We start from the raw sequence: 13,019 nt of genomic DNA on the forward strand, positions 1-13,019 counted from the left end.
TGGCTTCCCCACTGACTTTGATTGTCAGAAGGTCGTTAAAGGGGATGATGTGACCCTGGGACACGGCGACCGTCAAAAATACATGCCAATTATCAAGCACCCAAATTTTGATCACACGACCATGGGGAGGCTGCAACGGTTGTAAGTGTGGAAAATGGTCATTTTTTTCAGTGCCGTTGTAACTTTGGAGGGTCGCTGAGCAAACAGTTATAAATCAAGGACTGCCTGTATTGCTGGATGGGATGGATGCAAATTGAATTCTACAGGCAAAGGACTGTTTTTAAAATTATCCAGAACTATAATATGTAGGGTCATCAGGGTACAGGTGGTCCTCAATTTATGACCACAATTTCTCTTTTGTTAAGCAAAGTGACAAATCCTGGTCCCTATTGTGGTCATAACAACCCTTTTTAACCATGGTTGTTAAGTGAATCACATAGTCGTTAAATGAATCCAGCTTCCCCCATTAACTTTGCTGGTTCAAGCCAACTGTGAAGGTCACAAATGATGATGCTGCAATTGTTGTAATTACACACCGATTGCCAAGCATTCTAATTTTGATCAGGAATGTTGCAATGGTCATAATTGCAAGGACCGTCCAAAGTTTTTTTTTTTAAGCACCGTCATAACTTCAAAGGGTTTTTAAATGAATTTTCGTAAATTGAAGACTAGCTGTAGGTTGGTCAAATAGGAAAAAATATATCTATTTACCTTCCAGCTAAGGCATGAAGCAATTCGGGTCCCACACAGAGTTCGACAATCAGCACAAGGTGGCGTGGGCTCACATAGGCACCCTGCAGCTGCCCTACATTGGTGTGGTGCAGTTTCCTTAGGATCTGATATTCCTGTAGGATGGCGTCTTTCTCTTCTGGCTGATACGGGATGATTTTGGCAGCCAACGGATTTCCGCTGAATTTTTCTCGGCATTGTTTGATGATGCTGAAACGGCCCCTGAAAAAAAAGAGAACCCAACATCACTGGAGGTTTTCAAAAAGAGTCCAGACAACCTTTTGACCAGGATCTCCTGCTCAGGCAGGGGGTTGGACTAGATGACCTCCAAGGTCTCTTCCAACCCTATGATTCTATGAGGTCTTTCATACCTAAAAACCTAAAAATTTTGGGATTAAATTGGGATTGGCACATGCAGAAAATGGTGCCAAATATAACACTACTACAGGGAGTCTTTGACTTATAACCATTCATTTAGAGACCAGTTTAATGGCACTTAAAAAAGTGACTTATGACCATTTTTCAAACTTAACGACATCTCAAAACGACGCTGTAGAGCACTGCCCACCAAAACAACAAGACACAAGGACAGTTTTTTCCCAAAAGCCATCACTTTGCTAAACAAATAATTCCCTCAACACTGTCAAACTATTTACTAAGTCTGCACTGCTATTAATCTTCTCATCGTTCCCATCACCCATCTCCTCCCACTTATGACTGTATGACTGTAACCTTGTTGCTGGTATCCTTAAGATTTATATTGACTGTTTCCCTATGACTATCATCAAGTGTTGTACCTTATGATTCTTGACGAATGTATCTTTTCTTTTATGTACACTGAGAGCATATGCACCAAGACAAATTCCTTGTGTGTCCAATCACACTTGGCCAATAAAAAATTCTATTCTATTCTATTCTATTCTATTCTATTCTATTCTATTCTATTCTATTCTATTCTATTCTATTCTATTCTATTCTATTCTATTCTATTCAGCATCCCCCTGGTTACGTGATCAAAATTCATATCCTTGGCAACTGTCTCATATTTATGACGGTCGCAGTGTCCCACAGTCACGCAATCCCCTTCTGCGACCTTGTGACAAACAAAGTCAATGGGGGAAGACATAAGGTTTGCTTAACAACAGTGTGACTGTCTTAACTATGGTTATTTACTTCACAACTCTGGCAGGAAAGGTTGTAAAATAAAGCAAAATTCACTTAACAAACCTCTTGCTTAGGAACATAAATTTTGGACTCAATTGTGGTCATAAGTCAAGGACTATCTGTATTGTGTGAACAAATTTGGCCATTGAAATCTTTCTAGGTGCAAATCAAGGTTACTGATTGTCACCTAACATGGTTTGGGATCAGATTACCTGTGGGACAGCCATTTTCCAAAAGTCTCTACCTGTTGAATTGGATCTGGCAAGTTGACCATGGTAACAAATGCTGTCAGTCAAAGAATGTTGCTTGTCAGGGACTTGGAGACCTCGTCTTACGACTACAATTAAGCCCAAACTTTCTATTGCTCAATCACAGTTGTTAAGTGAGTTTTGCTCCCTTTTACCACCTTTCTTGCCAACATGGTTAAACGAATCACTGCAGTTTCATGGTTGTTAAGCGAATCTGGTTTCCCCCATTGACTTTGCTTGTCAGAAGGTCGCAAAAGGGGATCACATGACCCCGGGACACTGCAACCGTCATAAGTACATGCCAGTTGCCAAGCATCTGAATTTTGATCACGTGACTATGGGGATGCTGCAATGGTCATAAGGGTAAAAAACATAAGTCTCCTTTTTCAGTGCTGTTGCAATTTAGAATGGTCACTAAACAAATTGCTGTAAATCGAGGACTGTCTGCCAATAACTGAAGCTTCAGGACTGATCTGATTCTTTACTTTCCATCTTTCTCTCGCCTTTCTCTTGTATAAAAGGTGATTCATTTGTTGTGCAGAATTTTGGAATTTTATTTCTGGGTGTTCACTTCCAGCCCAGCCCAGATGCGCAGCTGTTATTAAAAGTACTTCCAGCTGGAATGCACACTCCCTGGAAAAAGTTTAGAAACTTTCTATTTTATTGCATTACTCTTTGCCATGTTATCTGTGGCCACTGGGCTTCTGCCAACATACAAATGCTGCGTCTCCTTTCTGTGTTTTGGAAAATCACTTTCTTACTTTGGGCTTAGGCACACACAAACACAAACACACACAGAGAGAGAGAGAGAGAGAGAGAGAGAGAGAGAGAGCTAGGACTCAGGGTGTCCCTATGAATTATCCTAGAAACGGCATTAAAGGTTTGAATTGGTTGCCATTTTCTTTTGAAACCCTTCCTGATTCATTTGTTGCGTGGCCTATATCTATATCAATATCTATCAATCTATCATCTGTATTTCTATCTTTCTCTCATCTCTTTATCTTCTGTCTCTGTCTGTATATCTATCTATCTATCATCTATCATCTCTCTCTCCCCAGCTCTCTATCTTTCACCCCCCCCCTCTCTCTTTACCCCTCCCTTTAAAAATGCTGCTAATAGGATCAATTTACAATTCCCTTTTAAAAAAAATTATCCCTTTCTCCTCTGCAAACTGTTTCCTTTTCAGCCAAGCCAGCTCTCTTCCTCTTAAGCTTGAGGAGTTCACAGGATGGAAAAACAGGGTGTTTTTTTTTAAAAAAAAGTGTTCCATCATTTGTTTCATTTGCAAACAAACAGGATGATCCAAATTAAGGCCATCAGAGTCCCCAGAGTTTCATTCTCTGTTTATTCTTCGGGAACAACGCTAGCCAACCAGATTGATCGACCAAAGGCCAGGCCTTGAAAAGAGGAGGCGTGGATGCCTCCATTATATCAAATTATTGCTGCAACATATCCAAGGAGAGGTGCACTCAGGATCTTAAAGGGACATTTCAGAAAGGTTTGTTGTTGGCCAGCCACCCAGAGTCACTGAGAGTGAGTGGGCAGCCATATAAATTTAAGAAAGAGAGAGAGAGAGAGAGAGAGAGAGAGAGAGAGAGAGAGAGAGAGAGAGAGAGAGAAAGAAAGAAAGAAAGAAAGAAAGAAAGAAAGAAAGAAAGAAAGAAAGAAAGAAAGAAAGAGTGGAAGGAGGGAGAGGAGGGAGAGGAGGGAGGAAGGAAGGAACGAAGGAAAAAGTGGAGGGAGGAAGGATGGAAGGGAAGGAAGGGAAGGAAGGAAAGTAGGAAGGACGGAAGGAAGGAAGAAAAAAGTGATGGGAAGGAAGGAAGGGTGGAAGGAGGGAGAGGGAGGGAGGAAGGAAAAAGTGGAAAGAGGGAGGAAGGAAAAAAGGGAGGGAGGGAAGGAAGAAAGGAAAGAAGGAAAGAAAAGTGGAAGGAGGGAGAGGGAGGGAGGAAGGAAGGGAGGGAGGAAGGAAGGAAAAAGTGGAAGGAGGAAGGAAGGAAAGGAAGAAGGAAAGAAGGAAAAAGTGGAATGAGGGAAAGGAAGGGAGGAAGGAAGGAAAAGTGGAGGGAGGGAGGGAGGAAGGAAGAAAAAAGTGGAAGGAAGGAAGGAAGAAAGGAAGAAAGAAAGGAAGGAAGAAAGGAAGAAAGAAAGAAAGAAAGAAAGATGGTGTACAGGTAGTCCTTGATTTACAACAGTTTGTTTAGTGACCGTTCAATGTTAAAACGGAACTGAAAAAGGTGACATGACCATTTTTTACATTTACGACTGTTGCCACCTCTATGGTCACGTGATCAAAATTCAGATGCTTGGCATCTGACTCATATTTATGACAATCCCAGTGTCAGGTGATCACCCTTTGTGAACTTCTGACAAGCAAAGTCGATGGAGAAGCCAGATTCACTTAGCAACCATATGACTAACTTAACAACCGCAGTGATTCAACTTAAAAATTTTGGCAAGAAAGATCGTAAAATGGGGCACAGCTCCCTTTAACAAAGGTCTCACTTAGCAGCAGAAATTTTGGGCTCAATTGTGGTCATAAATTGAGGACCACCTGGATATGCGTACCTTTTAATCTCGGTCTGGAAGGCGTAGGTCTGGTGCGTTGGCGGAGCTGCCATCCTATTCTCTTCTTCCTGAGCTTGAAATGCTGAAAGAGGACAGGAAGAAAGGACAAATTCTAAATTAAAACATGGTTATCACACACAGTAGATAAAGGGCTCTTAACATAACGCCAACCTTCTGATGCTAAACTTAGTTTCCCAGGAGGGAGGGAGGGAGGGATCCCAGGACTCTGGGCCGGGCAGCCCAGAATCTGCATCACTCACAATCATCCTGATTTTATTACAATTATTATTCTTAACCCTAATTGCTTGTTACATTGCTTGTTGTGGGTTTGGATTATACAGGTAGTCCATTCGTTAAGGGACTGTTCGAAGTTACAATGGCCCTAAAAACAGGGATCTAAGGCCGCTTTTCACACTTATGACCTTTGCAGCATGCCCATGATGATCAAAATTCAGATCCTCGACAGCTGACTCATATTTATGACAATTGCAGTGTCCCGGGATCACCTGATTAACTTCTGCAACCTTCTGACAAGCAATGGGGAAGCCAGATTCCCTTAAAAACCATGTGACTAACTTAAGAACTGCACTGATCCACTTAGCAACTGTGGCAAGAAAGATCGTAAACTGGGGAAAAATTCACTTAACAAATGTTTCACTTAGCAACAGAAATTTTGGGCTCAATTGTGGTTGTAAGTCGAGGAATACCTGTAGTTAACCTGTAGAGCCGAGGTGGTGCAGTGGTTAGAGTACAGCACTGCAGGCTACTTCAGCTGACTGCTAGCTGCAGTTCGGCAGTTCAAATCTCACCAGGCTCAAGGTTAACTCAGCCTTCCATCCTTTTGAGGTGGGTAAAATGAGGACCCCAATTGTTGGGGCTGACTCTGTAAACCTTTAGAGAAGGCTGTAAAGTACTATAAAGTGGTATGTAAGTCTAAGTGCTATTGCTATTGCTATTAATTTCCTCTAAGAACTCCAGTTTTTGTGGGGCTTGAGGAAACATCTAACTTTGATCCAGATCAAGAAACAAAATGGTTGGTTGTGTGGCAATAAATTCTCCTTGGTGAATTCAGTTGCAAGTCAGTCTTATCGCTAAGAGTAGTGGCATATAAATGTAACAATAAATGTGTAATAAATAATTTTTTTAAAAAAAGAAGTCAGTGTTAAATTTCACTTTGGAGAATATGAATCTGAGTTTGGTTGTTTTCCTGCAGACATTTCATGACCCAGCTAGGGAACATTATCCATGCTAGAAGGGAGTGGGGTTTGTAGACAGCAGGAGGAGGAGGAGGATTAGGAGGATGAAAGGGAGGAGGAGGTTTAGGAGGAGGAGGACTGTGGGCTCTTTGTTGCTCTCTGAGTTTGGCTGTTTTCATGACCCAATTAGGTAAAATCTTAATGCTAAAAGGGAGGTGGGGATTCTTGGGAGGAGAAGGAGGAGAAGAGTTGGTGCTCTCAGAATTTGGTTGTTGGCTTTCAGATGTTCCATTCATTCACTGATGATGTTTTCTAGTTTGGTAATGAGTTGAACCCCCAAACTCAGAGAGCAGCAAGTATAACACAGAAAGAGGAACCCAGATAAGCATGGATTAACACCAGACAAACAATCAAGCAGCAAACAATACCCTAACCAAGGAATTACCTAGGAGGGAAAAAACATACTCCCAGCAACAGTGCCAGGATAAACAACTCAATCTATAAGGGGAGTAAAGCCCACACTCCCTAACACTAATTAGATTATCTAGTTGGGTAATGAAACGTCTGCAAGAAAACCACCAAACTCGGACAGCATGAAGGGCCCCTCATTTCATCCCTGAGCTACAAATATTCTCTCCTATTGAGAAAATGAATACCTGCTTGATCTTCTTCACCAATTTTCACTTTGGGAGTTGGGTAGCTGTATGGACCCACGCCGGCTGGGCTCACACAAGCAATACGAAAGGAGTAGACCAAACCCCGAGGAAGATGTTCAACTGTGTAACAGCAATCCGGGATGTCACTGGCCAGGGTTTTCCACTCCCCATCTTGGCAAAAAAACAGAAGGATTAATATTTAACATTAAATTAATAAAAAAGAAAGATGGTGAGTCCATCTTAGGCAAGAAAGCCAGCTGGGTGACTTTGGGCCAATCACCCTCCATTGTTCTGCCCCCCTTAAACATGTAGGCGATACAGGTACCGTAGTCCTCAACTTACAACCATTTAGTGACCACTGAAAGTTACAATGGCACTGAAAAAAACTACTTATGACTGGTTTTCAGTGGCTGAGTGATCTTGAGATAGGGGATATAGTTACTGAGCCCTTGTCATGGTCAGATCACTCTCTCCTTCGTCTCGACCTTCAAACCGCTGCACCCCGCCGCAGGGAGGCGGAACCGGCCTGATGGAACCGGATAGGTTCCAGATGGAGCTTGGGCCATTCCCTGAGGCTCTGGCACACGCCTCAACTGGAGACCTAGTGGCCTCCTGGGATAGGGCGGCCACTGGAGCTCTGGATCGGGTCGTGCCTTTGCGGCCTCTGACCTGGCGCCGATCTCATTTGGCTCCTTGGTTCACTGAGGAGCTGAGGGAGTTGAAGCGCCGGAAAAGACGCCTAGAGAGTAGTTGGAGGGCCAGTCTTTCTGAATCAGACCGGACACTGGTAAGATCCCATATTAGGAATTACCTAGTGGCAATAAAAGCAGCGAAATGTAGCTATTTTGCTGCTCTTATTGCGTCATCAGATAACCGCCCGGCCGCCCTGTTTAGGGTGACCCGCTCCCTGCTCCACCAGGAAGCACGGGAGGACCCCTTGGAGGGTAGAGCCAAGGATTTTGTTCAGTATCTGTATGACAAAACCACTCAGATCTGGGAAGATCTGGACTCCAACTGGGTAGTCTCAGGAGGAGGGACTGGGGCAGGTCTTGAGAATGTTATCTGGGATGAGTTTGATCCTGTGACCCCTGAGGACGTGGACAGGATTCTGGGCAGACTGAACGTGACCACTTGTTTATTGGACCCGTGTCCCTCCTGGTTTAGTGCTGGCTTCCTGGGAGGTGACGCGAGGCTGGCTCCAGGGGATTATAAATTCATTGGGTGAGGGTGACTTCCCCGCCGCCTTGAAAGAGGCGGTGGTGAGGCCTCTCCTCAAGAAGCCTTCCCTGGACCCGGCAATGTTGGTTAATTATCGTCCGGTCTCCAACCTTCGTTTTGTGGCAAAGGTTGTCAAGAGTGTGGTTGCGCAACAGCTTCCCCAGCACCTGGATGAGATGACGTATCTGGATCCGTTCCAGTTGGGTTTCAGACCCGGGTACAGCACGGAAACGGCATTGGTCGCGTTGGTTGATGATCTCTGGAGGGCTCGGGACAGGGGGTACTCCTCTGTCCTGGTCCTGTTAGACCTCTCAGCGGCTTTTGATACCATCGACCATGGTATCATGCTGCACCAGTTGGAAGAGTTAGGGGTGGGAGGCACCGTATTACGGTGGTTCTCCTCCTTTCTCTCCGGCCGGTCGCAGTCTGTGTTGGCAGGGGGGCAGAGGTCGACCCTGAGGCCCCTCATATGTGGGGTGCCACAAGGGTCGGTCCTCTCGCCCCTTTTGTTCAACATTTATGTAAAGCCGCTGGGCGAGATCATCCGTGATTTCGGGGTGAAGTACCACCAGTACGCTGATGACACCCAGCTGTACATCTCCACCCCGGACCACCCCAATGTGCCCTTGAAGTGATGTCTCGGTGTCTGGAGGCCGTGCGGATGTGGATGGGGAGAAACAGGCTCAAGCTCAACCCATCCAAGACCGAGTGGCTGTGGTTTCTGACGTCCCGATATAGTCAGTTGACGCCATCGCTGACTATTGGGGGTGAATCGCTGGCCCCCACGGAGAGGGCTCGCAACTTGGGCGTCCTCCTGGACTCACGGCTGTCTTTAGAAGAGCACTTGACTGCCGTGACCGGGAGGATCTTTCATCAGGTTCGCCTGATTCGCCAGTTGCGTCCCTTTCTGGATTGGGACTCCCTACACACAGTCACTCATGCCCTTGTCACCTCCCGCCTGGACTATTGTAACGCTCTCTACATGGGGCTCCCCTTGAGGAGCACCCAGAGGCTCCAATTGGCGCAGAGTGCGGCCACGCGGGTGGTTATGGGAGCAACATGGCGCTCCCGTGTGACACCTCTCCTGCGCGAGCTGCACTGGCTCCCAGTGGTCTTCCGGGTGCGCTTCAAGGTTCTGGTTACCACCTTTAAAGCGCTCCATGGCTTAGGACCTGGCTACTTATGGGACCGCCTACTACCACAAACAGCCTCCCACCGGCTGGTACGCTCTCAAAGAGAGGGGCTCCTCCAGGTGCCGTCAGCCAAACAATGTCGACTGGCGGCCCCTAGGGGGAGAGCCTTCTCTGTGGGGGCACCGACGATCTGGAACGAGCTCCCCCCGGAGATACGGAGGATCCCGGATCTGCGCACTTTCCGCCGTGCTTTGAAGACACTCCTATTCCAGCAGGCCGGCCTCGCCTAATTTTCTCCCCTTCTTTTAAATTTTTAAATTGAAATTTTAATTCGTTTTAAATTATTGGGAGTTTTAAATTGTCTCGGGCAAAAATTATTTAATTGGGTTTTAATCATGTTTTAACTTTTGTATTTATGTGTTTTATTTTGTGCCTCTTCACCGCCTTGAGTCCTTCGGGAGTAGGGTGGTATACAAATTTAATAAATGAAATTTAATAAAATGAAATTACAACCTTTGCAGCGGTGAAAGAAAAGCAAGGAAGGGCATGAAATGGGGCAAAATTCACTTAACAACTGTCCTGTTGAACAACAGAAAGTTTGGGCTCCATTGTGGTTGTAAGTTGAGGACTACCTGTGAAAGAGAAGCTGCTTACCATCCTTCTTGCATAGAACAGTGTAAGTCACTGGCTTGTTGAGTTCCATCGCTTCCCAGGCCAGCTGTACGCCATCTTCAAGAACTTCAAGGATATCAGGGGCAGGTATGTTTGAAGGTGCCTCTGGCAGAATAGAAAACCATCGTTAATCCCAACGTTGGTGTGTATGATTTTGAAAACACACTCAAAAAAACCTTGAAGCATTGTGAAACATTATTTTCAGCCCAGCTGTACCTCAATCATGAACTCAGGTGGCTGATCTTATCAAGAGAAAAACCCTCATTAATTCCAGTTGCAATGTCTTTTATTTAAAATAATGTTTTTCATTACATAAGAAACATGATGTTGATAGAAGAGTATTGTTGTTCTTCAGGATTGGTTGACCTAGCTAGGTAACATTGTCAGTGATAAATAGGAATGAGGTTAGCAGAGAGGAGGAGGAGGAGGAGGAGGAAAGGTTTTGTTTGGATAGATAGAGTGTGAGATAAATAGATAGATAGATAGATAGATAGATAGATAGATAGATAGATAGATAGATAGATAAAGGCAGAGATCTCTGTAATGGTAGTTTAATACTCTGACGATGTCAGCAGATGGCTGACGAAAGCTTAGTAAAATAAAATTGTAATTCTTTTAAAATTTTAAATTCTTAAAGTTCCGGAGTTCGCAGAATGTCTGCTTTTTCTTTTATAGATAGATAGATAGATAGATAGATAGATAGATAGATAGATAGATAGATACCATGTTTTCCCGAAAATAAGATCCTGTCTTATATTTTATTGAACCCTGAAATAAGCACTTGGCCTTATTGTCATTGGCTCAAAAGCCTGATTGGGCTTATTATCAGGGGATGTCTTATTTTGGGGGAAACAGGGTAGGTACGTAGGTAGGTATAAATAATAAATAGAAATGATAGATACCCCCCCCTTTGGGGGTCAAACGGCCATTTCACAGGGGTTGCCAAAACCCTCTCTCGCCCCCCCCCCACGCCTTCACTCACTCTCACTCTCTGCTCTGTTGGATCGCCAGCCATTTGCTTATCCCGCCCACTCTCAATCTATTGCTGCCTCCTGAGTCCCAGCTGATGGCTAGAGGGAAAAAAACTGTTTAAATTCTTGCCGCGGGGCTTCAAAGGGCCGCCCTACAGCTGATCAGTGTTAAAAGAAAACAAATGAGTAGACTGGTGCCTGCAAAAATAGAAAAAACAGCCCCTTTCAGCTTCAGGATAGGTTAATTAGCACAAGTTGATTAGATCAGCCTCAACTCTCAACTGATTTGCTCTCAGCTGTTTTGCGGAGGGCTCTGTTGCTGGCTGCAAAAAAATCTGGAGCAGATTTTTTCCCCCCTAGCTATGCTGAAAAAACGAAACTGAAAGTAAAGCAGGGTCTTTGCTGCAACGTGACAAAATGAGGCAGACAGAGATTTCTTTTCCTTTTTCCTCACCAAGAAAAGGTAGGTGCAAAACTGCAAACAATGGGAAATTTAGGGCAAAAGAGGAGAGTTCAAGATTTTAAAACACAAAAGAAAAAAAGATCTATTTAACTAGTGAATTGTAATAATTGAGATACTATTAATTGTATATTGTGTTGAAAGCAGAAATGGTTAAATTGTGGTTTGGAGGAATATATGGGGGAAATTATTTGGTTTATTATTATTGGTAAATATAATTAATTGATTTGTAAGAAATTGGATGGCATGGAAATAATTGGAATATTCATCTTCATATTGATTAATATACAAAAAAGATAGTTATATAACTAATTGATTTATATTAAAATGTTGAATTTGTATTAAACAACTGTATTACATAATTACATAATTAACCAATGTGAGGATGGATATCAAAATAGATGACAATGGGAAGGGGTATAATATAGAATAGAAGGGAAAAATTGAATTTGATTAAGATTAGAGATGAGGATGAAGGGTAATATTGGTTTTTTTAAAAAATAGATGAGGAATAAATATGGCAAAAAGGAAATATAGAAATTATAAATTTAATTGAAATGACTAAACACTGTTTAAATTTGTGAACCGGCCAAATACTCTGTTCAAAGAAAATACATTGTATGTTTGTATGTGTGTTTCTAATTATTGCTATTTATTCATATTTGTTCTCTTTTATTCTTTAAAGTTTAACAATTCATTCTTTATCTTAATATCTTCATATTTGTTTGGGGTTGGTTTTCTTCCCTTTCATCTTTTTTATTGTACAGCAATCTTTCTCCTCAAACCTACCACCTCTCTCTTTTCTTTCCTTCTTACTTTCTCTTCCCCCCCTTCTCCTCCCTACTTTCTCTTCCTTTCTCCTTCTCCTCCTCTCTTCCTCCCTCTCTTACCGTCACTCCTACTCTAATTTCCCTTCCCTTCCTTCATCCCTCTCTATTGCTGTATCCTTTTATGCATATGGACTACTCAGAGGGCTGAAAAAGTTATTTTTGACTGGTCCTCGCACTTTTGACCAGTCCTCGAACTTACGACTCTCCTCATATTTTATGTTTTTGCCCTATCTTGTCACCATGGTGAAGAGAAGCAGTTGTGAAATGAGTGACACGGTTGTTAAGAATGCTACAATGGGCATAAATGATGACCAGTCATAAGTGCGAAGACCGGTCAAAAGTGCGAGGACCTGTCAGAAATCACTTTTTTCAGCCCTCTGGGTAGTTCTTTTGTGCACATGGACTACTCAGAGGGCTGAAAAAGTTATTTTTGATTGGTCCTCGCACTTTTGACCAGTCCTCGAATTTACGACTGTCCTCACATTTTATGTTTTTTGCCCTATCTTATCACCATGGTGAAGAGAAGCAGTTGTGAAATGAGTGACATGGTTGTTAAGAATGGTGCACGGGCATAAATGTGAGGATGGTCATAAGTGTGAGGACCGGTCAAAAGTGCGAGGACCTGTCAGAAATGACTTTTCAGCCCTCTGAGTAGTCCCTCTACACATAGCCATGGCCGCCCAGTCACATGACCAGCTAGCCACGCCTACCCAGTCACATGACCTCCAAGCCACACCCACAAAATAAGCCACGCCCACAGAACCAGTAGTAAAAAAAATTAGAACCCACCCCTGGTTGGGGGTCAGCACAACACGAGGAATTGTATTAAAGGGTTGCGGCATTAGGAAGGTTGAGAACCACTGCTGTAGATAGATAGATAGACAGACAGACAGACAGACAGACTGACTGACAGAGACAGACAGATAAAGAAATAATACATAGATAATACATAGATAACAGAGAGAAGAGAGAGAGAGAGAGAGAGAAGAAATAATTGGTGGATAGAAAGACAGATAGATAGCAGAAAAGAACTTGCAGCAAAACCCAGGAGATAAGGTGGCAAAAAAAAGCTGGACGATATTAAGACACCAATTGAATATTCTAGATCAGGAAGAATTGGCCTACAAGATAAAACGATCCAAACAATATTACTTTGAAAATGCAAACAAACTGG

General features: G+C 43.3%; 1 protein-coding gene across 1 annotated transcript in view; it reads right to left on the bottom strand.

Moving 5' to 3' along the window:
• Positions 1-13,019, bottom strand: part of OBSCN (obscurin, cytoskeletal calmodulin and titin-interacting RhoGEF) — a 258,005-nt gene that overhangs the window by 18,075 nt on the left and 226,911 nt on the right. The window contains exons 110-113 of the mRNA XM_060684486.2: positions 9,567-9,689; positions 6,562-6,732; positions 4,710-4,791; positions 712-951 (exon numbers count right to left, since the gene is read on the bottom strand). Coding sequence (XP_060540469.1) covers positions 712-951; positions 4,710-4,791; positions 6,562-6,732; positions 9,567-9,689 — 616 coding nt within the window. The remainder of the gene's footprint in view (positions 1-711; positions 952-4,709; positions 4,792-6,561; positions 6,733-9,566; positions 9,690-13,019) is intronic.

Source organism: Pantherophis guttatus, chromosome 4 (assembly GCF_059756535.1).
Source record: "Pantherophis guttatus breed Tessera chromosome 4, ASM5975653v1, whole genome shotgun sequence".
Classification (NCBI taxonomy): domain Eukaryota; kingdom Metazoa; phylum Chordata; class Lepidosauria; order Squamata; family Colubridae; genus Pantherophis; species Pantherophis guttatus.